We start from the raw sequence: 23,828 nt of genomic DNA on the forward strand, positions 1-23,828 counted from the left end.
TCTGCTCCCCTCCCCTCCCCTCCCTTCTGCTCCCCTCCCCTCCCCTCTTCCCTCCCTCCCTCTCTTCCTCCCTTCCTCTCTTCCTCCTGTCCTCCCTTCCTCGCGTCCTCCCTCCCTCCCTCCCTCCCTCCCTCCCTCCCTTCCTTCCTTCCTTCCTTCCTTTCTCTCTCTGCTTCTGTCTCTGTTTCTTTCTTTCCATAAAAAAAGGCCTGACTGTAATTTGGAGTTTAAATTTTTAATGCATAAAATATTAACAGAAAGCTGGTGTTCCATATAGCTAATTGTTTAAATACTAAATATAAATGGAGCCATTAGATATATTGCCAAAATTCACAACAAGATGAAAGTATTGGAATTGGTTATAAAATTAAGTGGTGTTCATTTGCTGTTTATTAATATCACACAAATTAACCATTAATTAATGCTGAAGACTTTTTTTTATCTTCACTTTTTTAGGTATGATTGATTTTCCCAAAATATTTTGTGAAACTTCTCAGAAGCTGATGAGTGTGGAAGCCTTTGCTCTGGCTGCGAAATACTATTCTGTACAAAACTTGGGAATATGTACTCCTTTTGAGCAGTTGCTGGTAGCCCTTCAAGGAAATCAAAACCAGAGAATCGGTATGTCAATTTATGTGTGTGTGAGTGTGCCTGTTAAGTAGTTAGAAGCAATAGTTTGTTCATATATGTGTATATTTCCAAAATATTAATTTATTGTTAAACTTTAATTTATAAGCTCTGACAAATCAGCTTTTGTTTAGAAGAGTAAGTTTTCCCTTGTACTATATTAAACAGAACAACTATAGATCTCCACATTTTTTTCTACATTAACCCTTTACTTCAGATAGCTTCTGCCCCTCAAACACAGATCATAGTGAGCTACTGCTAAGTCCAAAATCTTCATTATTTTTGTTACAGCAGGCTAATGGTCTCTATGGGAAGAGGGTGGGAAGAGTGGAAGGTGACATTTGGGGATGTGGGGAGAAGCATGAGTGTCAGAAAGTGGGGATGGTACAAATTAAAAAAACAAATATGGTATTGTGGTAGATTAAAACTCAGCCATATCAATAATTATATTCAATGTAAATTGATTTTATATCCCAATTAAAAGGCAGAGATCAGAAAGAAGGCTGTGGTTAAAAAAAAAAATCTCAGACTATTTTATCTTATACAAACCTCTTTCATATCTTTTATCACATTTGATCCTCATTGTTTCCCTACCTTTTTATTTTGAAAACTTCCAAATCTACAGAAAAGTAGTAAGAATAGTACAATAGACCCTGTATACTTTTCACCTAGATTCACCATGTGTTCACATTTTGCCACATTTGTTATAGTTCTTTTCTACACACACACACACACACACACACACACACACACTCTGTCTCTCTCTCTCCTCTTTTTCTGAATCTTTTGAATATAGGTTGTAGATATCATAGCACTTTACTCTCTGATACGTCACTCTGTATCTCAAAAGAAAAAGAGCATTCTCCTACATAGCCCATAGTTTATTAGCACCGTCAGGAGTTTAACATTGTTAGAGCAGTATTGTCTAATAAACAGTCTGTATTCAAGTTTTTTAAATTTTTCCAAGAATATCTTTTATAGCCTTTTTTTTCTTCATACAGGAGTCAGACTAAGTTCATACCTGACATTCAGCTGTCATGTCTGTTGAGTCTCTTCAATCTGAAATAGTTTCTTACCCTTGCTTTTGTTTTTCCTGACACCAATACTTTTGATACCTATAGGCAGGTTTATTTTATTGTTTCTCCATGATTAGATTTAAGTTATGCATTTTTGATAGGAATACTATTTAAGTGATTCCTTTTTCAGATACCAGATTAGGAAGCACATATAATTTTGTCACATCATTGGTGATACTAAGTTTACTCACTTGGTAAAGGTGGATCTATTAGAGTTCCCCACTGTGAAATGACCCTTTTATCTTTGAATTCAATTCTTTTATTATTTTAACTTCCTTTTTTTTTTTTTTTAATTTTTATTTTTAAATCTCTCTAACCACTTTAAACAAAATTATTTCATAGTTCTCCCTGGAACAAGAGAGGGACTCTTTGGTGAATTATGGCTCTTGGTAAGAGCCATTAGAGCTGCACATGAATTCACCAGCAACATTACTATGGGAACTGTAGTTGACTGGCAAGGATAGCTCTAAGGAGAACTCTCTATCCCATATGCTGCTGACTGGCAATAAATGAGTGTACCTCTGTGTCAAGGGTTTCATCCTTGGCCCCTCCCCCAATTTGTAAAGTTTAAGGGCCACATTTTGAGCATCAAAGTGAGTAAAGATGTTGTATCCTAGGCAAGAACAAACAGCAAAACCACCATTCAAGGTCGGGATGCACTCTGTTGTGTCCAGTATAAGAAAGAATTGACTTAGCCATGTAGAGATGCATGCTGGTGATAGGTGAGAGAGGAGGGACTATATTCCCCATCCTGTAGTAATCAGCATATTTGTTTACTAGTTTAGTATCTGCCAGCAGAATGACATTGTTGAATTAAGAAGTCTCTGTTGGAGACCATGTCCTAAAGTGCCTTCAGAATGTTGCCAAGAAAGTATTACTTGAGTAACCAGCACGCATATCTGGAAAGACCTCATTAAAATCCAGTATTCCAATGTGGTGATCCCAGGTTAAGCTTATACCAAAGCATTCACAAATGTGAACATTTTCATGCCGTAATAACCATTCCAGCCCTACTTTTCAGTTCCCTACCACCCAACTCCCACATGACTGTTGATGTTGACTACCTTGTCATATGCTCTTTGGCCATTTTAATGTACTTTATAATGTGTAGCTTACAGTATTATACTCCGAAGTACAGTTCTTAGAGTTCTGCAATGATGGAAATGTTCTGTGCTTGTGCTGCTCAGTACAGTAGAAACTAGCCACATGTGGCTGTTAAGTACTTCACCTGTGGCTAGTGTAGCATAGAATCTTAATTTTCAATTTTATTTGATTTAAGTATAAATTGCAATAATCACATGTGGTTAAGTAGCTCCTATATTAGACAGCACAGGTAATGAAATGACTAAGTTTTTTTCCTCACTTTTCTATTGGGTGATTCTTTTCATATTGATTTGTAGGAGTTTGTTTTATTTTATTCTTAGGTATAAATTCTCTGGATGTATATGTGTTGGAATTATCTTCTCCCATTTGAGACTTGCCTTTTTACTCTCATAATGTTGTCTTTTGATGAAAAATATCCTTTGTAGTCCAATTTACCAGTCTTTTTCATTATAGTTAATTGTTAAGGAATACCTTTAATGTTCTATGAATTTTTATATTTACTTTATTAATTCAAATTTGATTTATAGTGGCCAACCTAGTGGAGGTGTATCATCCAGAAACCACAGTAGAATCTCTATATTATTTTCATACTTAATTCAAAAAATATGAATATCAACTGATAATTCCTACTAAATTTCGATTCTTTAATAGCAGCATTTTACTTTTATTTTCATTAGGCAAAACTCTGAAGGCAGTTGAGTTTATGAATATGAAGAAATCTCATGAAGTTCAGGCAATGTCAGAGCTGATCAGCAGCATTGCTGACTATTATGGACTAAAGCAGGTAAGAATATTTCCCTATATTTTTAGATATTAAAATTATTGCCACTTTTTGATATTCAAATTTCAGTTTTTTACTGTCATCTGGCCTTTAAAATGTCATTAAATAATAGCATCATTTAAACATCAGATCCTTTAAACATCAGATTCTTTAAGCATACACTGTTATTTTCTGGTATATTATAGAAAATTTATAGTAAGATCAAGATATGACTGTTAATGTTTTGCCACAAATTTCACTCTTTTCAGAGTGTATAGAAGTTAAGGTTAATTCTCTTTGTTAAATTGTCACTCCAGCTTGAGGCAGTGTTATGAAGATGACATTCTGCAAAGCTGTTTGCTGCTAGATTGTTTTCAGGAGATGGGTTACCAAGCTGTGGTCTGGGATACCTGCATCATTATAGTAACACAAAGTAGTTATGTTTTTAAGACTTGGATTATTTCATAGTGTTTGATTCATGATGCATTCCTGTTTTGAAAAATAGTTCTTATGATAAGTAGTGATGTTGGAAAGTAGATGTTAAAATAAGTTTAATGATTGCACACATTGGCCTATAAAAATAGTAAGTGATTTTTCTTATTCCTGTTTTATAAAAACTGCAAGTCTTTTCCTTAGTTCTCAAAGAAGATCAGTGGTGGCAATAGAGATTTTCCTTTCTTAATTTTTATTAGATATTAAATTCTTTCCATAAATTCACCAAAATTTGAGAGTTTGAGTATGATTAGAAAACTATGAAAGTTTGGCTTAGACGTGCAGAGCCACTGTGGGAACATAGATCTCTAGGGTGGGGTATACAGTAAAAGCTAAGGTAATACTAGTTTGAACGTTTTCTCCAATACCTAAGCAATAACTATCAGTAACAGGCTTACTATGGCAATGATACTTAGCTGAAGTAGAAGAGGCAAGTCCTTCCCCATGGTGCCATATTAGAATCTTGGGAAGTGAGTGCTGTTTCTAAATATCCTTCAGGTGGCAGCCACCATCTATTAAGAGCAGCAATAATGGGAATGGTCTCTAGAGGAATAAATGCATAGTTTAGTTAGAATTAAAAGGGGCATAACAAGCTCAAGCTTAAGGCATCAATTAATAACAGCAAGTCCACTGGAGATGACAAAGCCCTAAAGACAGAAAATTCAGATGACTAGTAGTCAGGTAAGCCGGATAGAGGTTCTGTACATGGATGGTATGAATCAAGTTACAGCATAGGGTAATGGAATAAAGGTCCAGTCTTGAGTGGAAATCTGGTTGGAATGAGGTGGAACAGCAACAACTGGACTCAGATTTCACATAGAAACTAAGGCAAAGGCTGACCAGTCTTTTAATTTGGGAATACAAAGCAGAAGCAGGAAAATATAAAAGTGGCCAAAACATAATGTGTACTGTGTGAAAGGGATTTTAGTCAGGATACTTGTGGGTTGATTTACAGATTTTTTGAATTACAAATATAATGATGTACACTGTGTAAGATTTATATATTCTTTAAATATAATTCAGTCTTATTCAGTCTTAATCACTTTCTAGCCAATGTGCAAAAATTTGTTCATAACCCTAACTTTATTGAGATAATATGTGAACTCATTTATTAATGTTAATTGTACAGTGTGATGTTTTGTTACTATGTGTATATTTATATACACATACACACATATATATATATACACACACATATATACATAAACACATATATACATAAGCACACACACTCATGTAACCTCTGTAATCAAGATACATGTTTCAATCACCCCAAAAAGTCTCCTCATGTCTTTTTGCAAAGGACACACTTACGCACTCTAGGCTAGAGTGTATATTGGTTTAACCACTTTGAAAAACAATTTGACATTATTTTGTAAATTTGAACAATCATATACCCTATTACTCATCAATTCAACTTTAGGTGTATACCCCTGCCTAGAGAAATTTTGCACACAAGCATCAGGAGTTATATATAGTATAAGAATGTTCCTAAAACCAGAAAGCTGGTAATAAACCAAATACTTATCCACAGGAGATTGGATAAACTGTGGTATATTTACATATTGAACATAATACACCAGTAAAGCTTAAACTACTACAGTATATATATGGATGAATATTAGAAACATAGAATAGGAAAAAGCAAGTTACAGAAGATTGCATATTTTATGGTACCATTTTAAATAGTTATTAAGGGAAATAATGATATATTTTCATACAAAAATTATATACAAAAAACTATTAAAGAAGAAAGAGAATTATAAATAATTTGGTAGCAGTTGTTGCCTGGTAGAAGCAGGGAGACAGAATATGGAAGGAAAACATAGTTATATGCAGTATAAATATAAACATTCTAGGTATTAAGATGGTTGTTGGGTTCATAGACATAGCAGATGCTGCAGGGTGCCTGATCTAAATACTCTCAGGCCTTTTGTTTCATAGTGTGCCACACTGGCTTCTACCGGGCAGTGTCTGTATTTCGTCCTTGTGGGTTTTCCTCTGACTGTGAAGCAAGCACTGCCTACACACAAGTCCTGGGAATTAATTATTCCCAGTGAGCCACTCTGAAGCAGTAATTGATGCAGCATTTCAAGTGGGATGACTCTGAGGTATGGTATGTATTCTATACTTCAGTCTCAGAATTTCCCAGTAGGATTAAACCCAGGTTGCCGGAATGTGGTATCTTGCTTAATAGCACATATTTTATTGGGCTGCTTTTTTTTTTCTCTTTTGTATTTTATTACCAGTGTCCTTTAACCTCTCAAATAAAACATATATAACATTTCATCATGCATATGTACCATGTTTTCTTTATCCATAAATTCATTGATGGGCACTTAGGTTGTTTCCATATTTTGGCTATTATGAATTGTGCTACAGTAAATGTGGGTGTGCAGATATGTCTTCAATAATACAGATTTCCTTTATTTATTTATTTATTTTTTTAGCTATATACCCAGTACTGGAATTGCTAGATCATATTGCATTTCTATTTTTGTTTATTGAAGAACCCATAATGGCTGTACTAATTTACATTCCCACCAACAGCATATGAGTTCTCTTTTCTCTACATTCTTGCCAATACCTATCTTAATGCTTTTTGATAATAGCCATTCTAACTGGGATGAGATGGTATTATAGTTTTTATTTGCATTTCTATAATGCTTAGTGACGTTAAGCATTTTTTCATAGACCTGTTGGCCATTTCCATGTCTTCATTTGAAAATGTCTATTCAGATCTTTTGCTCATTTTTAAATCATATTATTTGCTTTTATTCCATTGAGTTGTTTGTGTCCCTTATGAATTCTGGTTGTTAATCCCTCGTCAAGAGGTAGTTTGCACATATTTTCTCCCAACCTGTGTGTGACTCTTCATGCTGATTGTTTACCTTGCTGTGCAGAAGCTTTTTAGCTTGATGGGACCCCATTTTTGTCCATTGCCCATTTTTGCTGTGGTTGCCTATTCTTTTGAGGTCCTACTCAAGAAATCTTTGCCTAGACCAGTGTCCTGGAATGTTGCCCCAATGCTTTCTTCTAGTAGTTTCATAGATTCGGGTCTTAGATTTAAGTCTTTAATCCATTTTGATTTGATTTTTGTATATGGTGAGAGATAGGGGGTCTTTCATTGTTCTGCTTATGGATATACAGTTTTACCATTTGTTGAAGAGACTGTGCTTACCCTAATGTATCTTCTTGGCACCTTTGTTGAAAATGGGTTGGCTGTCCTAATTAGGAAAGATTAACAACAACCCAGCAAAAACAAGCAATGGGGAAAGGACTCCATGTTTAATAAACGGTGTTGGGAAAACTGGCTAGCAATATGCAGAAAGCAGAAACTGGACCGCTACCTGTCTGTCACCTTACAATAAAATTAACTCCAGATGGATCAACGATTTAAACATAAAACCTAACACCATAAAAACACTAGAAGAAAATGTAGGCAAAACCATCCAGGACATAGGCATATGCAAGGACTTTATGACTAAAACACCAAAAGCAATGGCAATAAAAGCCAGGATACACAAATGGGATCTAATTAAACTCCAGAGCTCCTGTCCAGCAAAAGAAACAATCATTAGAGTGAATCGGCAACCAACAGAATGGGAAAAAATTTTGCAATCTACCCATCTGACAAAGGGCTAATACCCAGAATCTAAGAACTAAAACAGATTTACAAGAACAAAACAAACCCCATTCAAAAGTGGGTGAAGGATATGAACAGACACTTTTCAAAAGAGGACATATATGAGGCCAACAAACATGAAAAAATGCTCATCATCGCTGGTCATTAGAGAAATGCAGATCAAAACCACACAGATATCATCTCACGCCAGTTAGAATCACGATCATTAAAAAATCTGAAGACAGCAGATGCTGGAGAGGATGTGGAGAAATAGGAACACTCTTACACAGTTGGTGGGAGTGTAAATTAGTTCAACCATTGTGGAAGACAGTGTGGCAATTTCTCAAGGATCTAGAAATAGAAATTCCATTTGACTCAGCAGTCCCACTATTGGGTGTATACCCAAAGAACTATAAATTGTTCTACTATAAAGACACATGCATGCGTATGTTCGTTGCAGCCCTGTATACAAAAGCAAAGACCTGGAACCAACCTAAATGCCCATCAATGATAGACTGGACAAAGAAAATGTGGTACATAGACACCATGGAATACTACGCAGCCATAAAAAACGATGAGTTCATGTTCTTTGTAGGGACATGGATGAATCTGGAAACCATCATTCTCAGCAAACTGACCCAAGAATAGAAAGCCAAGCACCGTATGGTTGAACAATGAGAACATGTGGACTCAGGCAGAGGAGCATCACACACAGGAGACAGTGCGGGGGGGGGGGGGGCGGGAGAAAGAAGGGGGGGGGGGGGGGGGGGGGGGGGTGGAGAGGGATAACATGGGGAGAAATGCCAGATATTGTACGCATCTAAAGTAAAATAAATAAATTTTTTTAAAAAAAGTTATAAGTGTATTTTAATGTGTACATTGATATATTTTAAAGATAAAAAATTAAAATGAAAGGGAGGACCTTACCTGGGGATAGTTAACTGACGTTTTTGATACAGAGGGGAAGGACAAGTAAGACATCATTTTAAGGATAATAGAGTTAAAACTTTCAGGATTTAAGAGAGCTATTCAGGAGAGAGATCCAAGATGGCTGATCACTAGCAGCTCGGGATTGTAGCTCCCAGTGAAAGTGCAGAGAATGAGAGGACGCCACACTTTCAGTTGAATTTTTGTTGCTCACACACCAGGAGATTCCCAGTGGAGGAGCCCCATGGGTCGCCAGTGTGACTCTTTTGGCCGGAGAGGCGGTTTTGCCACTGGCTTGGTGCGGCGTTTCTTGGTGCAGAGTCAGAAAATCACCATCAATCTTAACGCCACTGTTTTGGCTGGTGCAGTGGGTTGCTCAGATTTTAGCTCTGGGAATCAACAAGTTGGACGTCCACTCAGAAACCCAATTATAAAGACGGTAATTATAAAGACTACAGATGGATAAAACTGTAAAGAAGGGAAGAAACCAGCCTAAAAAGGCTGAGAATACCCAAAATCAGAATGCCGCTCCCTCTACAGGGGATCACAGTTCATCATCAGCAACAGAACAGGGTCTGATGGAGAACGAGTGTGTTCCATTAACAGAAGCAGGCTTCAAAAGGTGGATGATAAGAAACTTCTGGGAATTAAAAGAACTTGTTCTAACCCAATGCAAAGAAACTAAGAACTTTGAAAAAAGGTTTGACGAAATGTTTAAAAGAATACACAATTTAGAGAGGAATATAAGTGAATTAATGGAGCTGAAAAACAACACGAGAACTTCGCGAAGTATGCACAAGTTTTAACAGCCGAATTGATCAAGCAGAAGAAAAGATATCAGAGGTTGAAGACCAACTTAATGAAATAAAACGAGAAGACAAGATTAGAGAAAAAAGGATAAAAAGGAATGAGCAAAGTCTCCAAGAAATATGGGACTATGTGAAAAGACCTAATCTACGCTTGATAGGTGTACCTGAATGTGATGAAGAGAATCAATCTAAGCTGGAAAATACGCTTCAGAATATTATTCAGAAAAACTTTCCCAACCTAGCAAGGCAGGACAATATTCAACTCCAGGTAATACAGAGAACACCACAAAGATATTCCTCAAGAAGACCAACCTCAAGGCACATAATCACCAGATTCACCAGGATTGAAATGAAGGAGAAAATACTGAGGGCAGCCAGAGAGAAAAGTCAGGTTACCCATAAAGGGAAGCCTATCAGACTCACAGCAGATCTCTCAGCAGAAACTCTACAAGCCAGAAGAGAGTGGGGGCCAATATTCAACATCCTTAAAGAAAAGAACTTTCAACCCAGAATTTTACATCCAGCCAAACTAAGCTTCATAAGTGAAGGAAAAATAAAATCTTTTGTGAACAAGCGAGCACTCAGAGATTTCATCACCACCAGGCCTGCTTTACAAGAGCTTCTGAAAGAACCACTACACATAGAAAGGAACAACCAGTATCAGCCTTTCTAAAAAATACCAAAAAGTAAAGAGCATCAACATAATCAAGAATTTACATCAACTAATGGGCAAAATAGCCAGCTAATATTAAATGGCAGTATTAAGTCACATATATTATTATTAAGTCTAAATTTAAATCGACTAAATCCCCCAATCCAAAGACACAGACAAGCAAAAAAAAGCCAAAACCCATCGGTATGCTGCATCCAGACCCATCTCACATGCAAGGATACACAAAGACTCAAAACGAAGGGATGGAGAAAGATTTACCAACCAAATGGAGAGTAAAAATAAATAAATACATAAAAAGCAGGAGTTGCAATTTTTGCCTCTGATAAAAGAGACTTTAAAGCAACAAAGATCAAAAGAAGCAAAGAATATTACATAATGATAAAAGGATCAATGCAACAAGAAGAGCTAAAGATCCTAAATATATATGCACCCAATACAGGAATACCTGAATAATAAGACTTATAAAGAGACTTAGACTCCCACACAATAATAGTGGGAGACTTCAACATCAATATTAGACAGATCAATGAGACAGAAAATTAACGATATCCAGGATTTGAACTCAGATATGGAAGAAGTAAACTTAATTAACATTTATAGAACTTTCCACTTTAAATACACAAAATATACACTCTTATCAGTACCACATCACACCTATTTACAGGTTTAAATGAAATATTGGTTGGCTGCTTGTTTGTTATTTTCTTCTCTCATTTTTTTTTTCATGTCTCATACCCATTTTTAGACTGCATTCTAGCCCGGGCAATAAAGCAACACCCCCGTTCTCTCTCCCTCTCCCTCTTCCTCTTTCTTCCTCTCCTTCATTCTTTTTTTATTATTATTATTCTTTTTTTCTTTCTTTCTCTCTTTCTTTCTTCTTTTTTTTTTTTTCAAAAAAAAAAAAAAAGCTATTCATTGGATAATCTAGAAGAAAAACTTTTTGTATAGAGGGAACAACAGGTTCAGTGGACCTGAACATGCCTACTTTGTTTCTAAAACATCCAGGAAGTCAGATTGAACAAGCAAAAAGTAGTAGGAGCTGAGGTTAGGGTGGAAAAGGAAAGTTGGAGTGTCTTGGGAGTCATTGTGGTAATTTGGGTATTTTTTATCCTGAATGAGATTGGAAGCCATTGGAGCCACTGGATCATTCTTTCTACTCTGTTGGGTTGTATTATGAAATAGTTATTTCCATCATATTTGCCTCTTTCTTTATCATAGTCTTTGTGGATATTCAAGCTGGTTACTTTGCAAAATTAGCTCCCATGTGATCAGGAACTTCCAGAGTTAAAGAAAAAAAACAAAAAAAACAAAAAAAAAAAAAAAACAAAAAAAAACCCTCAGCAACCATAGGAGTTAACAGTATGAGATAAAGCCAAAGAGGCAATGAGAGATTTGCTAGGAGTAGTGATGGGATCAGACTTTCTTTTTCCCTAAAGGGGAAATGTGAGAGCAGGGAGATCACTGAGAAAGCCATTGCAGTTAACCAGTCTCAGGATGGAGTTGGTATGAAGTAGATCTGGTAAGTGAGATGATCACGGATTTGTCCACAATTCAAACGAAGCTTATAAGAGACAGAAGGAGTCTTGTCCTCTACCTATAAGTATGTAGGTACCATTAACTGTGATGGAGAAAATTTTAGGAGGGGCAGGTCTTAAAAAGAATATCAAAAGCTCAGTTTCAAGAGTGTTAAATTTTAGATGTTTATTAGACACCTGTGGAAGTGGAAATGTTAGGTTTACTGTTGGATATACGAGTATCAGTTAATGGAAGAATTCCAAACTCAAGTTATAAATTTGAGAGTCATTAGCTTGGAATGGTAGTTAGATCTCTAGGTCTGTCAGCAAAATTTATCTTTTCTATCTAAAGTATAGTACCTTATTATTGTTATTAAAAAATTTAACCACTACCTGTAACAATATTTCTGTGGGAAAGTCTCCTAAACAGTGTTGGAATACTCAGAAGATCCCTCCCAACAGGTATTGGACTAGAGACACCGCTGTCTTCAAACCTATGATGTATGGCGTATGATCCAGCAGGAAAAAGTCTATTGTGGGGAAGGGGTAGGAGATCAAGATGTTGGGGATTTTCCAATTTTGACCAGACATTTTGAAGACAAAACTAATTAAATGACAGAGTTTCTACTATATAGCTCTTGCATTAGTACAATATGGCATCTATAGTTAGATTGTTGTTTCTCAAAGTTAGTAATTTACAGTTGTATGCTGCATAAGGACATTTCAGTCAGCTACAGACCACATATAAGATGGTAGTACCATTACATATATAATACCATAATTTTATTATACCTTTTTATATGTTTAGACACACAAATACTTATCAATTTGTTATGTATTCAGTACACTAATATGCTGTACACGTTTTTAGCCTAATTGTGTAGTAGGCCATACCATCTAGGTTTGTGTAAGCACACTCAAAGATATTTGCATAACAACAAAATTTCTTAATATATTTCTCAGAACATATTCCCATCATTAAGTGATGTATGACTGTATATAATGCTTTTATGTTTTCCTGCAATACCTATCCTAGAATAGTAACATAAAATGGAAGTATAGGGAATTATTACTAAGTTTATTTTGTATTTATGAGACATTATTTACTGAAGTTTTACCTATGAACTGGTCTCATTGTGAGACCTTGAAATGTTTGAGGATTTAATTAAGGATATGCATTTCTGTAAGTATAGGAATATTTCCTTGAGTGTCTCATACTTATGTCAGGATTTTATTGACTTTAGGAATTAAACATATGTGTAAGAGTAGATAATGATTTGTTATGATAGTATTTCTATAATTCTCCATTTATTTTATGAAATGACATGTCAATAATCTTTGTAATTTTTTATTCTCTTATTTTTTTTATTTTGAATTTGTAATTTAGATACTCATCAACTCTAGGTTTGCTAAATTTTGGTAATTATAACAGTTATGTAACCACTAGCATAATTAAGAATATTTCTATCCTCCTAAAAGCTTTCCTTGTGTCCTTTTGTAGGATATTTTCTTTTTCATTCTCAGAGAATCACTGATCTGCTTTTAGTTTTGACTTTCCTAGAATATTGTACAAATGGAATCATAAGATGTAGACTTCTTATATCAGTTCTTCCGCTTAGCACATAGCATTTAGGAGCCATTGATATCTTTTTGTATATTAATGCCTTCTTCCATTTTATTGCTGAGTAGTATGCCATAGTCCAAGATATGCTACTGTTTGTTTTATTATTTACCAATTGATGGACATTTGAGTTGTTTCTATTTTTTCCCAACTGTGAATAACGTTGCTCTGAATGTTCACATAAAAGCTTTTGTATGGTCATGTTTTAACTTCTCTTGGATAAATAGAAGTGAGATAGATGGGTCATTTGTAAAGTGTATATTTATCTTTATGGTAAACTCACAGTGTTTTCCAAAGTGGCCATAGCATTTTACATTTATGTATATCTCACTGTGGTGGTGGTTTGCATTTCTCTAGTGATATTAGGCATCTTTTCACATTGGCAATGTGTATATTTTATTTTGTGAAGTGTATGTTTGAATATTTTGCGCATTTTCTAATCGGGTTGCTTGTCTTCTTATTGAGTTGTAAGATTTTTTTATTCTGGATATAAATCCTTTCTCAGATAAATGTTTTACAAATATTTCTTTTCATTTTTATTTTTTTAACAGAAGTTTTAATTTTAATAAATTTTATTTTAAAAATTCTTTTGTTATTGTTGATTTTTATGCCCGGTATAAAAAATATTTGCCTATCAGAATGTCACAATTTTTTTCATCTTTTCTTCCATAAGATATCATTTTTCTATTATATTTAAATCTGTGATCCACTTTTAATTAGTTTTTGTGTTTGGCGTGTGACAGGCAAAATTCTCTCTCTCTTTTTTTTTTTTTTCTTTTTTTTCATATTAACATCTAGTTACACCAGTAGTACCATTTGTTGAAAAACCTATCTTCTCTATTAAATTATCTTGGAGACTTTGTCAAAAATCAGTTGATTATATAAGTATGGATCTATTTCTGGACTTTTTTTTTGCCCCATTCATTTATATGTCTATACCAGCTGTAGCTTTACCACACTGTTTTAGCTTTATATTCTTGAATCAGGAAAATTCTTCAACCTTACTCTTTTTCAAAATTGTTTTTATTTTCTAGGCATTTTACCTTATTTTATAAATTATAATATCTGCTTATCAATTTCTTTACAAAGCTTAGCTGGGATTTTAATTAGGATTGAATTGAAATGTGAAGAAAGAATTGCCATCTTTGTATTGAGTCCACTATTTCATGAACATGGTATATCTCTTTATATCAATTTTTAAATTTTTATGCAATATTTTATAGTTTTTAGTGTATAGGTTTTGTACATCCTTTGTTAAATTTGTTCCTATATATTCTGTTTTTATTCTATTTTAATTGAATTGTTTTAAATTTTTACTTCCTAATTTTTCTTTCTTTTTTTTTTTTTTTAATAGAGACAAGATCTTTCTGTATTGGCCAGGGTAGTCTTAAACTCTTGATTTCAAGCAGCCCTCACTCCTTGGCCTCCCCAAGTGCTGGGATTATAGGTGTGAGCCACCAACCTTGACTTGACTCCTAATTGGTTTTTGCTACTATATTATGTATGTTCTGATGATTCATTGTTAATTCTATTGACTTTGTATCCTGACACGTTACTAAATTCACTTACTATTTCTATTAGCTTTTTGTATATTTTTTAGGATATTCTTCAGACATAGTAATGTCATCTATGTATACAGAATTTCTTCCCTTACATTATTTATTTATTTATTTTAAATATTTATTTAAAATAACATTATTTATTTATTTTACTTCTTTTCCTTAACTTAGTATACTAGCTAGAAATTTTACTACCAGTAAAATGTTGAATAAAAACGATGAGTGGTTGATTTTTCATAGGAATAAAAAAACTAAAATTTAAAATAATATTTAAGTTATATAATTCATTTGTTTGCTTACTTTAAAAAAATCTGCAATGCTTTCTATTACCATTTACCTAAAATTCTTTATTCTTTTTTTCTAACTTTAGGTGATTGACTTGGGTTCCGGGAAAGGCTACCTAAGCTCCTTTTTGTCCTTGAAGTATGGCTTAAAAGTTTATGGAATCGATTCCTCAAATACCAATACTCATGGAGCTGAGGAGAGAAACAGAAAATTGAAGAAACATTGGAAACTGTGTCATGCTCAGTCAAGATTAGATGTCAGTGAACTGGCATTAAAAATGTCAAAAGAAAGGAAAGCGCAAAATGCAATTAAAAATAAAACAGATATTGAGGAAGTTTTTAACAACAGTCTTAGAAATCAAGAAAAGATGTCTACCTCCGATTTTTTACCTGATTTTTCTGGCTCTGTAATTTCTAATATCAGAAATCAGATGGAACCCCTACATTCTCAGTCACATCAGGAAGAAAATTTGTGTTTTGAAAATGTCTTTCCTCTTATAGACCTTTTGCCTATTAATGCGATAGAGCCTACTTCTTCACAGCAAATACCCAACAGAGAAACATCTGAAGTCAATAAAGAGAGAAGAAAAATGACATCAAAGTCAAGAGAATCAAATATATATTTACCTTTAACCTCCTTTATCACTGCTGATTCAGAACTCCATGACATTATTGAAGATTTGGAGGTGACTTTACTTTTGAATTATTTAATTTGATTTATAAAAACATTGAACTCAATTTTAATAATAGCTTACTTAACATACGTATGTCACTTGATCACATTAATCTAACAGACCAAGAAAATAAAATCATAAGTAGGCTTTCGTTATTCCCACACCTATCAAAATCTGACATGAGCCTATTCAGAATGGAGCATCCTCTACTCATTTCAAACCTCTTGAGTCAAATAGAAGTACTAGCACAAAAGCTAGGAAGTAAACTAAGGTCTCACTCTGCAGATTAGGAATTGCTACAATTCTAAACAAGCAATTAAATTTTAATTTAAATTTGAAGTAAAGGGATATCTAGAATAAAATAATGTTCAATGTCAGACTTGCCAATATGGAATTTTCCTGAGCAAGAGTAGCTTCTAAGTGTTTTTCAAACCTTGAACTTTTTCTAAATTACGAGTAGGTCAGTTTATGTAATTGAAAGACAGCAGAACTTAAAGGCAACCTTGCATGTTAAAACAGTATTGTAGAGGAGCCTTTAGAGATCATCTGGCCTAACTCATTGTCTCAAAAAGAACAAAAAAGGTAGCCTTGGGAGTTGTAGTACCCTTGTAACTTTTTTTTTTTTTTTAAGAAACTCTTCCCTGAAGAAATGTGTAAATAAAAGATACTGGAGTTCTTTATCAATTTAAATCCGTATTTGATAGATGACCAGTGTTTTGCCATTTTTTTAAACGGGAAATTTTTCTTTTTCCCAGACATTTCTGGATTTAAGGGAATCTAGTGTACCTTCATTAACTCATTTTCTTATACATGAAATAAATAATTAAGCTATTTTAGACTTTCTCTTAGAGTTAAACAATCCCAATTACTTTAGCTTACCTTTAAAAAATGTCAGTTTCTAGTACACGTTATCACCTTCTAATTTTCTCAGTATCTTGCTGAAAGTATGTGATCAAAACTGTATGCAAACTCTTGCAAGAATCATCTAAAATAAGATATGCTGGAAGAATGTTTCGTGGATCCTGTAGTGAATCACAATTTAATTACAGAATTAACTAACAGCTCCTATTCCCTTCACCCTCTCAAAATACTTAAAATATGTTACTAGTAGGATAATACGGTGATTACATATTTTTGTCTCCTAGCTGCTACTTGGTAATATTTATTACCTATATGATAAATGCAATAAAGAATGAGTTTAAATGTTCTTGTATTTTTTTAGAGACAGCTAAATGAAGCTTAAAAAGAGAAATTTGTAGCTTTGTTACTCTACCCTTAATTAGCAATAAATCTTACATTTTTGAATTATTTTTACTTATGACATCATAATATCTAAATAAAACCTATGTAAACTAATCATGAAGACAAGCAGAGTAGCTGCATAACCCTCTAAAAACTGCTTTGAAAAAGATAGTGCTTGAAGCAACTGTGAGTGTTCTATCAGGTCAGAAACCACTTACAGACACAATTTTTTTTTCATTAGTAAGTTTGATTTCAGCTCTCTTTTATGTCTAGGATACATAGGCTAAAATAACATTTTTAGTAAAATAATTTTTTAAAATCTTTGAAACAATTATATTCTGACAATAGTTATAAAAATGTACTTGAGACACAAGTTAATACTTATTGTGAATTTGTGAAGTAAATTATAATTATAAAAAGTGGACAGTGTTTTCTGAATTTTATTATATGGTATGTACTAAGTCATTTACAGGGATTGGTTTACTTAAGTTTTGAAAGAACCTATTCAGATGAGGCACTGTTATTATCTCCATCTTACAGTTGAGGAAACTAAAGCACTAAAAAGTTATGCTTTCCTAATCACACTGTGACGGAACTTGAATTTAAACAGGCGGTTTGCCAAGACTGTGCTCTTAATGATTGCACTACAGTTTATGTAATCAGTTCATTAATAATCAGTTCCTTAACATCTCTTAAGTAAACTCATGTATCTTTAATATTTTATTTAGAACTTTAAAATTAATTTTAGTTGGTATTGTAAAGGAATTCTTCTGTTGGATGAGGAATACTTTAGAGAACACTTTGAGACACATGATGTTTTAATTTTAAAAAACTAGAAATTAATATACCTATATTCACAGATTTACAGTGAAAACATGACCTTTATATTATCAGAGTTTAAGGTGTCATCTGGAAAAATGAGAGGGTGATATTAGAAATTTTTTAGTTACAAATGTGAAAGTATATGATTCTAATAGGGTACAAGTTTTCTGTATAAATTTTTTTTCTATGCAAGTTTCTTTTTAATCCTTCTTTAACTAAATTTCTATGAATCACGTCAAAGACAGAAAAGTATTATAGTAAATTCAGCTTTAAAATGATTGTTATATTGAACAAGATTCCTTGCATGTTTACATTTGTACCCACTGTGTATGTGTGTGGATACATTTAAATTAGGCTTTGGATAATTTGAATAAATATTTCATAGGAAAATTCTAAGTAAAATGTATGTTATAACATTTGGAAAAAAATGTTTTAAGTAAATGTTATATTGTCATATTTGATGCAGTGAATAAACTAAGCTTTTTATTGTTAAAATACCAAGTTTGCAACAGTTACATTTATTTTTATAGCAATATTTTATAAGGTTTTTAATGGGCAATCTGAGAAGTGAAATTAATTTTAAAAATTAATGCTATGGTCAAAATGTGATATAAATATATATGAAAGCACAGGTTTGGTCTAGTAATACATGTTACATTCGATTAGTCCAATTGTTGCTTTCTCTAGTTGTTAAGCAAATATTAGTTGTAAAATGAGAGAAAATATGAACAGGTAAATAAATGAAATCACTGAAAAAATTCAAAAGTTGTAAAGATATCACAGTTATTTTACTTATAAAGAAATAATTACTTATGAAAATAAAAGCAGAGAATACTTTCTAGGTATAATTTGATAATTATTAACACCTTTACATATTTTAATGGACATTTAAAATCTTCACCTCATGCTGGGGGTGGTACAAGTGCCTGTGCCAGCTGCTTGGGAGGCTGAAGTGGGAGGATCATTTGAAGCCAGTAATTTGAGTCTGTAGCATGTGATGTTTGTGCCTGTGAATAGCCACCACACTGCAGCCTGGGCAACATTGCAAGATCCCATATGTAAAAATAAAAGAAATAAAAATGTTAAACAACCCTCTTTTTAATTGCTAAATTTATTTTTCTTCTTGTCTTTTAAAGGATTGTTTGATTGTAGGTCTACACACTTGCGGTGACCTGGCTCCAAATACTTTGCGAATATTTACTTCCAACTCTGAAATCAGGGGAGTTTGTAGTGTGGGTTGTTGCTACCACCTCTTAACTGAAGAATTTGAAAACCAGCATAAAGGTACAAGTTCCCCATGTGTCATAATTTTTATTCATTTGAGCATAATGACTGTTTTCTATTTCTCCTCTTTTTGGCCATTACCGTGATTTGTAATCAACATTTAAGATAACATCTGACTTATTGCACTTTTAGTGTTACAGTGTTATTGAAATTTAATGTATCATCACCTGTAGGTTTGTTATAGTTTCTTTGGGCTTAATGAGTGCTGAAGCCTTTGCAAATATTTGAAAATTTTACATGGTATATATTTTAAGAGAACTTCTGTTTCCAACTACTTGTGAAGTATACATTTACTGAGATAGTAAAACTGAGTTGTTATTAATATTGATTTTCAAAGTTTGCTTTTGTTTCCAAAGCCTTTTTCAATTCTAAAGGAATACTGATATTTAAAAAAGAAAAAGTTCTTTACTGTATTTTGAAGAGTCAGCATACTGAAATTTTGGAAAACTGCAAAACTGTGTGATTGCATTAAAATAATAGTATTCAAACTATGCTATCTGTACATATAAAGTGCCTGATCAGCAAGGTATGGAGTAGGTTTACAAGATTTGAAGCAACCCATGTCTTCATTCAGAGCAGCTTCTGAAGTACCACTGTTTGCTCCATTTTACATGTTAAATTTTTCCATAAGATATTGTAAGATATGATTTCAAAACCCCTGGTTCAGATTAGATGATTTTTTAGTATACTAATATTAGCAGTTTGTTTTTATGTTACTTTAATAATATCTTTATCTGTGTCCAAAATTCCTTGCTAAGAGTTTTAGATCAGGAATTTTTAGGTTACCAACTTTTGTGTGCATTAAGATAGTATTGGTTGGTCTTTTCTTAGTTTTAAAACTCAGTTGAATATATTTTAATTATTTCTTATTTTGTCATGTCCAGGAGGTAAATATTGTAATTGTTTAATTTTCTTGAAATGTAGCAAGGTGAAACAGAAGCGATTTTTAGAATTGGCAAAGATTTTTATGAAATAGAGTTAATCAAATTGGAATTATTTTATGTCAGTGTTTTGACATTCTTATTTTAGGAAAAGTATGAAATAGTGAAATTATGACTCTACAGAGATAGAATGAAGGAAAGCAAATTGGCAAAAAATTAACAGTAGTTTAATTTAGATGGAGAATATATGATTGTCATGCTCCTATTAGCAACTCATTTTTTTCTAAGTACAGAAATTTTCAAGATCAAAAATCAGGGGAAAACAATGAACTTAAAAACAGAAAAAAATTATTTCTACTAAACTATATACCCACATGTTTACACTATGTTATAGTATTTTTATGTATCTTCTGAAATAAATGAAAGAATAATGTAATCACAGTTCTACAGCTTTTTAAACATTAAATGCATGATATTTTCCTTAATTGGCAATAGGGTAAGATTTATGTAGGGAAGCACTTACTTTTGGGGTGTATTATTTGGTTCTTAGTTCAAGAGTTTCCTATTCTGTAGGTACAATGAAATTCAATTAATAAATGGCTCAATTTGGGACAGGTATAGACAATTTGTGTGTTGTTAAATTTGAAGATACTAATCTGAGCACTTTGGGAGGCTGAGGCTGGCAGATCACCTGAGGTCAGGAGTTCAAGACCAGCCTGGCCAACATGATGAAACCCTGTCTCTACTAAAAGTACAAAAAAATTAGCTGGGCGTGCTGGCAGGTGCCTATAATTCCAGCTACTCGGGAAGCTGAGGCAGGAGAATCACTTGAACCCAGGAGGCAGAGGTTGCAATGAACAGAGATTGTGCCATTGCACTCCTGCCTGGGCAACAAGAATGGAACTCCATCTCAAAAAACAAAAAGTTAGAGATACTACCCTACTTTTTAAATATCTTTAATTTCAGTTGCCTGCTTCCTTCTTTTACTTCATCATCATTGCCCCCAAGGATGCCTTCCCATTCCAAGGGGCCTCCCTCTCCTCTTCAGGCAGTACCTTCTTAAGACTGCCATCTCTGATCCTGCTGGACCTTAGGAGCCATCGCTCTGTACCGTGACGTCTCCGAGCTAGTCTCAGTATTTTCCCCCCAAAGATGGATCCTATCTTTTTTGGCAGTGTACTCTACTCTCTGTCACCTCTTTTCTGCACAGTTACACCTTACCCTTTCTCCGGAGTGATCCCCAGAGCTCATTCTGCTGGCTTAGGATAGCGTATTTCCTAACATATTTAAATTAAAATTTGTTGTGTTGCTGTGGATTGTGAGTAATTTTATCTCTTTTGTCAGTTTTTTTTGTAAAATATGTAAAGAGATTCAGATTTAAGTGACTATCATTATTTTATGGTAACCAGAAGATGTCATTAGTGCATTTTTTAAAATCTGATGTTGGTTCTTCAATCCTGTACTTAAAAAAAATTAGCAGAAGTTACTTGCCGGTTTTGAAAATAATTAAGAGATTTAGTTACTCCTGGCTGTTCCATTTTAAATAGTCTTCCAGTACCTTTTCTAATAGATTATTACTTTAAACTCTTAGCAAGTATTCATTGGCCATGTATTCTAACTAAAATGAATTTGAATAGGGCATGTTAGGATAGAGGGCTTTGAAAAACCTAAAGGGAGAAAGAAGCAAGATTAGTGAGTGCATCCACATATTGTCATTCCCATTTCTTTCCTGCAAATGAAAAATTGGTAGATTCGTCAGTCTTGAGAGGCACCAGATTCCTTTCACTTTTGTATCTTCAGTGCAAAACATATTCACTCAAACATGATTGATATAGATGGATCTTTGTATAATGTGTGTTAAAAGCAAGTAATTAGGAGTAGAAACAAACAATCACTGTTTTCCTGCCTTGGCAACTGCATTGTACACACATAAGAGAGTATGTGATTGCACTGAACAAACATTTATTGAGCAGCTACTATTTTTAAGGCACTGTACTTTGTACTTTATGTAAAATAATGGGAAATGGGGGAGAGGCTCATAAAAAGTCAATAGTTATGGAAAGAGATAGGAAAAAATAGGTAATAAGCAGAGTTCAATTCAACATTAATCAATGCTGTGTTCAACTCTGTGTTTAGTGATGGAGATGCAAAAATATATGAGATATCATCTTCACCCTTAAATAATTTCTTTAAAAAGCCCTCAATCCTAGGAACCAGATAATCCTTAGTAATTTTTTAAAACATTGTTTTTTGTAAAAATTATTTAGAATAGAAAATTCAAATAACAAAGAAAAAGAAAACACAAAGTCCCTATACCTATATTAGTTTCTTATGTATCTTTCCAGAAAAAAAAAAGTACATATACACATTCTATATTCTTATATGTTTTAGGCAAACAAATGTATAAACTGTTCATCCCATTTTTTCACTAATATATTTTGATAGTCTTTCTATATCAGCACAGAGAATGTTGCCTTAGTCTTTTTAATTTGCAAGGTATTTAATATACTGTATGTTATTTATTTAGTGCTAAATAGTTAATATGTGCTTAAGGCAGTGACACTCTTCTTTTAATAAACCAAAATTTAATAAACAGTTAATCAGTTCAGTGTAGAATTTAGAGAACATAAAATATGGCACTAGTGTTCATGTTTGTTTTCTTTATCATCAAGCATTAGTTTCAAAATCATATAGTAATTGCTATAAGACAGGGTATTACATCTTTTGTTTTATAGCAGAGTAGCATGTAGCTCAGTCTGTGAGGGGTTGAGTGTATGTTCCCCTGTGGTGATACTCACTGAGTCTTGAAAGATTCAGTAGAAGTTAATCATAAAAGGAAGAAGGAAGGGTATTGCAGGCAGAATAAACAAAGATATGGGGTGATAGATGTTTAAAATCAAGTTTTTTTTTTTCTCTTTGACTTTCATAGTCACTCTTTCTCATTGTAATTGTCTTTTCTCCCATTTTATTCTTGCTCATGTCTTTCATAGGAAGAATTATAATGATAGTCCTAGTATCCATTTCAGTCAGTAAAAGGCGTGATTTTTATTGATCTCCTTTCACATTTAGGATTATTCCATAACCTATTTTCCCAAAATCTCTTCTTGGTTCACTTAGTTTCTTTCTTTAGTACTTGGCCATTTGTAAAATAATCTTTGAGTCTTCTAAGGAAATTAGTTGAAGGGAATAGCTCCAAATTTTTGCACACTAGAAATGAAAGCATCTCAGTTAACAGATTCTCAAGCATTGGTCTTGTATCCTGCCTGGGTAAAGGCAGTTTTGTCTTCTCTTTTCAAGTTGCTGTTGTTCACTGTATGTTTGCAGGACATTTTGGCCCCAGGATTTAAATAAGGAAAAGTGTAGGAAAGGTTTATCAGAACCATGACCAGCAGCCATATACTCTCAATAGGCATTGTAAACTTGGAAAGAACTTCCTGTCAAAAATATCTTACTCATCAAGAATCATTTGTATTATCAGGTAAACAATGCTAGGCTTCAATGGGGAAAGCTAATAGTAATATCTTAGTGTTACTTAATTTTCTGATACATACTTGAAATGAACAGACAGTTGGGAGTTTGGCTTGTCAGGAAAGCAAAGAATAAGCAGGAAGAAACAGGACTGAGGGTTATGACGAAAGGGATGGGGATGTATGCAACGTGAGTACCCTCGAATACTTTGGAGGTCAAGAAAACGGTTGGAAAGCCAAGAGGTAAGAGAAAAATGTGGAAAAGTAAGTGATAGGAATAATGAAAGTAAACTTGGTTTATATTGCAGTTTTGCCTAGCCCTGGACTGCCACATTTTCTCATCTCAAAAACCAGATGGAAAAGGTAATTTACTCCCTTTTCTCTTTC

At 33.6% G+C, this 23,828-nt stretch overlaps 1 protein-coding gene across 4 annotated transcripts in view; it reads left to right on the forward strand.

Annotated features, from left to right (window-relative positions):
* METTL25 (methyltransferase like 25) overlaps positions 1 to 23,828 on the forward strand; it is a 124,790-nt gene that overhangs the window by 24,019 nt on the left and 76,943 nt on the right. For all 4 annotated transcript variants that reach the window (XR_004274682.1, XR_004274681.1, XM_032296903.1 and 1 more), the window contains exons 2-5: positions 457 to 621; positions 3,485 to 3,591; positions 15,158 to 15,757; positions 18,946 to 19,093. Coding sequence is in view for 2 of the 4 variants with exons in the window: in XM_032296903.1 (XP_032152794.1) it covers positions 457 to 621; positions 3,485 to 3,591; positions 15,158 to 15,757; positions 18,946 to 19,093 (1,020 nt within the window). In the remaining 2 variants the exon portion in view is untranslated. The remainder of the gene's footprint in view (positions 1 to 456; positions 622 to 3,484; positions 3,592 to 15,157; positions 15,758 to 18,945; positions 19,094 to 23,828) is intronic.

The sequence above is a fragment of the Sapajus apella genome, unplaced genomic scaffold (genome assembly GCF_009761245.1).
Source record: "Sapajus apella isolate SASKATOON/1434 unplaced genomic scaffold, GSC_monkey_1.0 scaffold2, whole genome shotgun sequence".
In the NCBI taxonomy this organism is placed as follows: domain Eukaryota; kingdom Metazoa; phylum Chordata; class Mammalia; order Primates; family Cebidae; genus Sapajus; species Sapajus apella.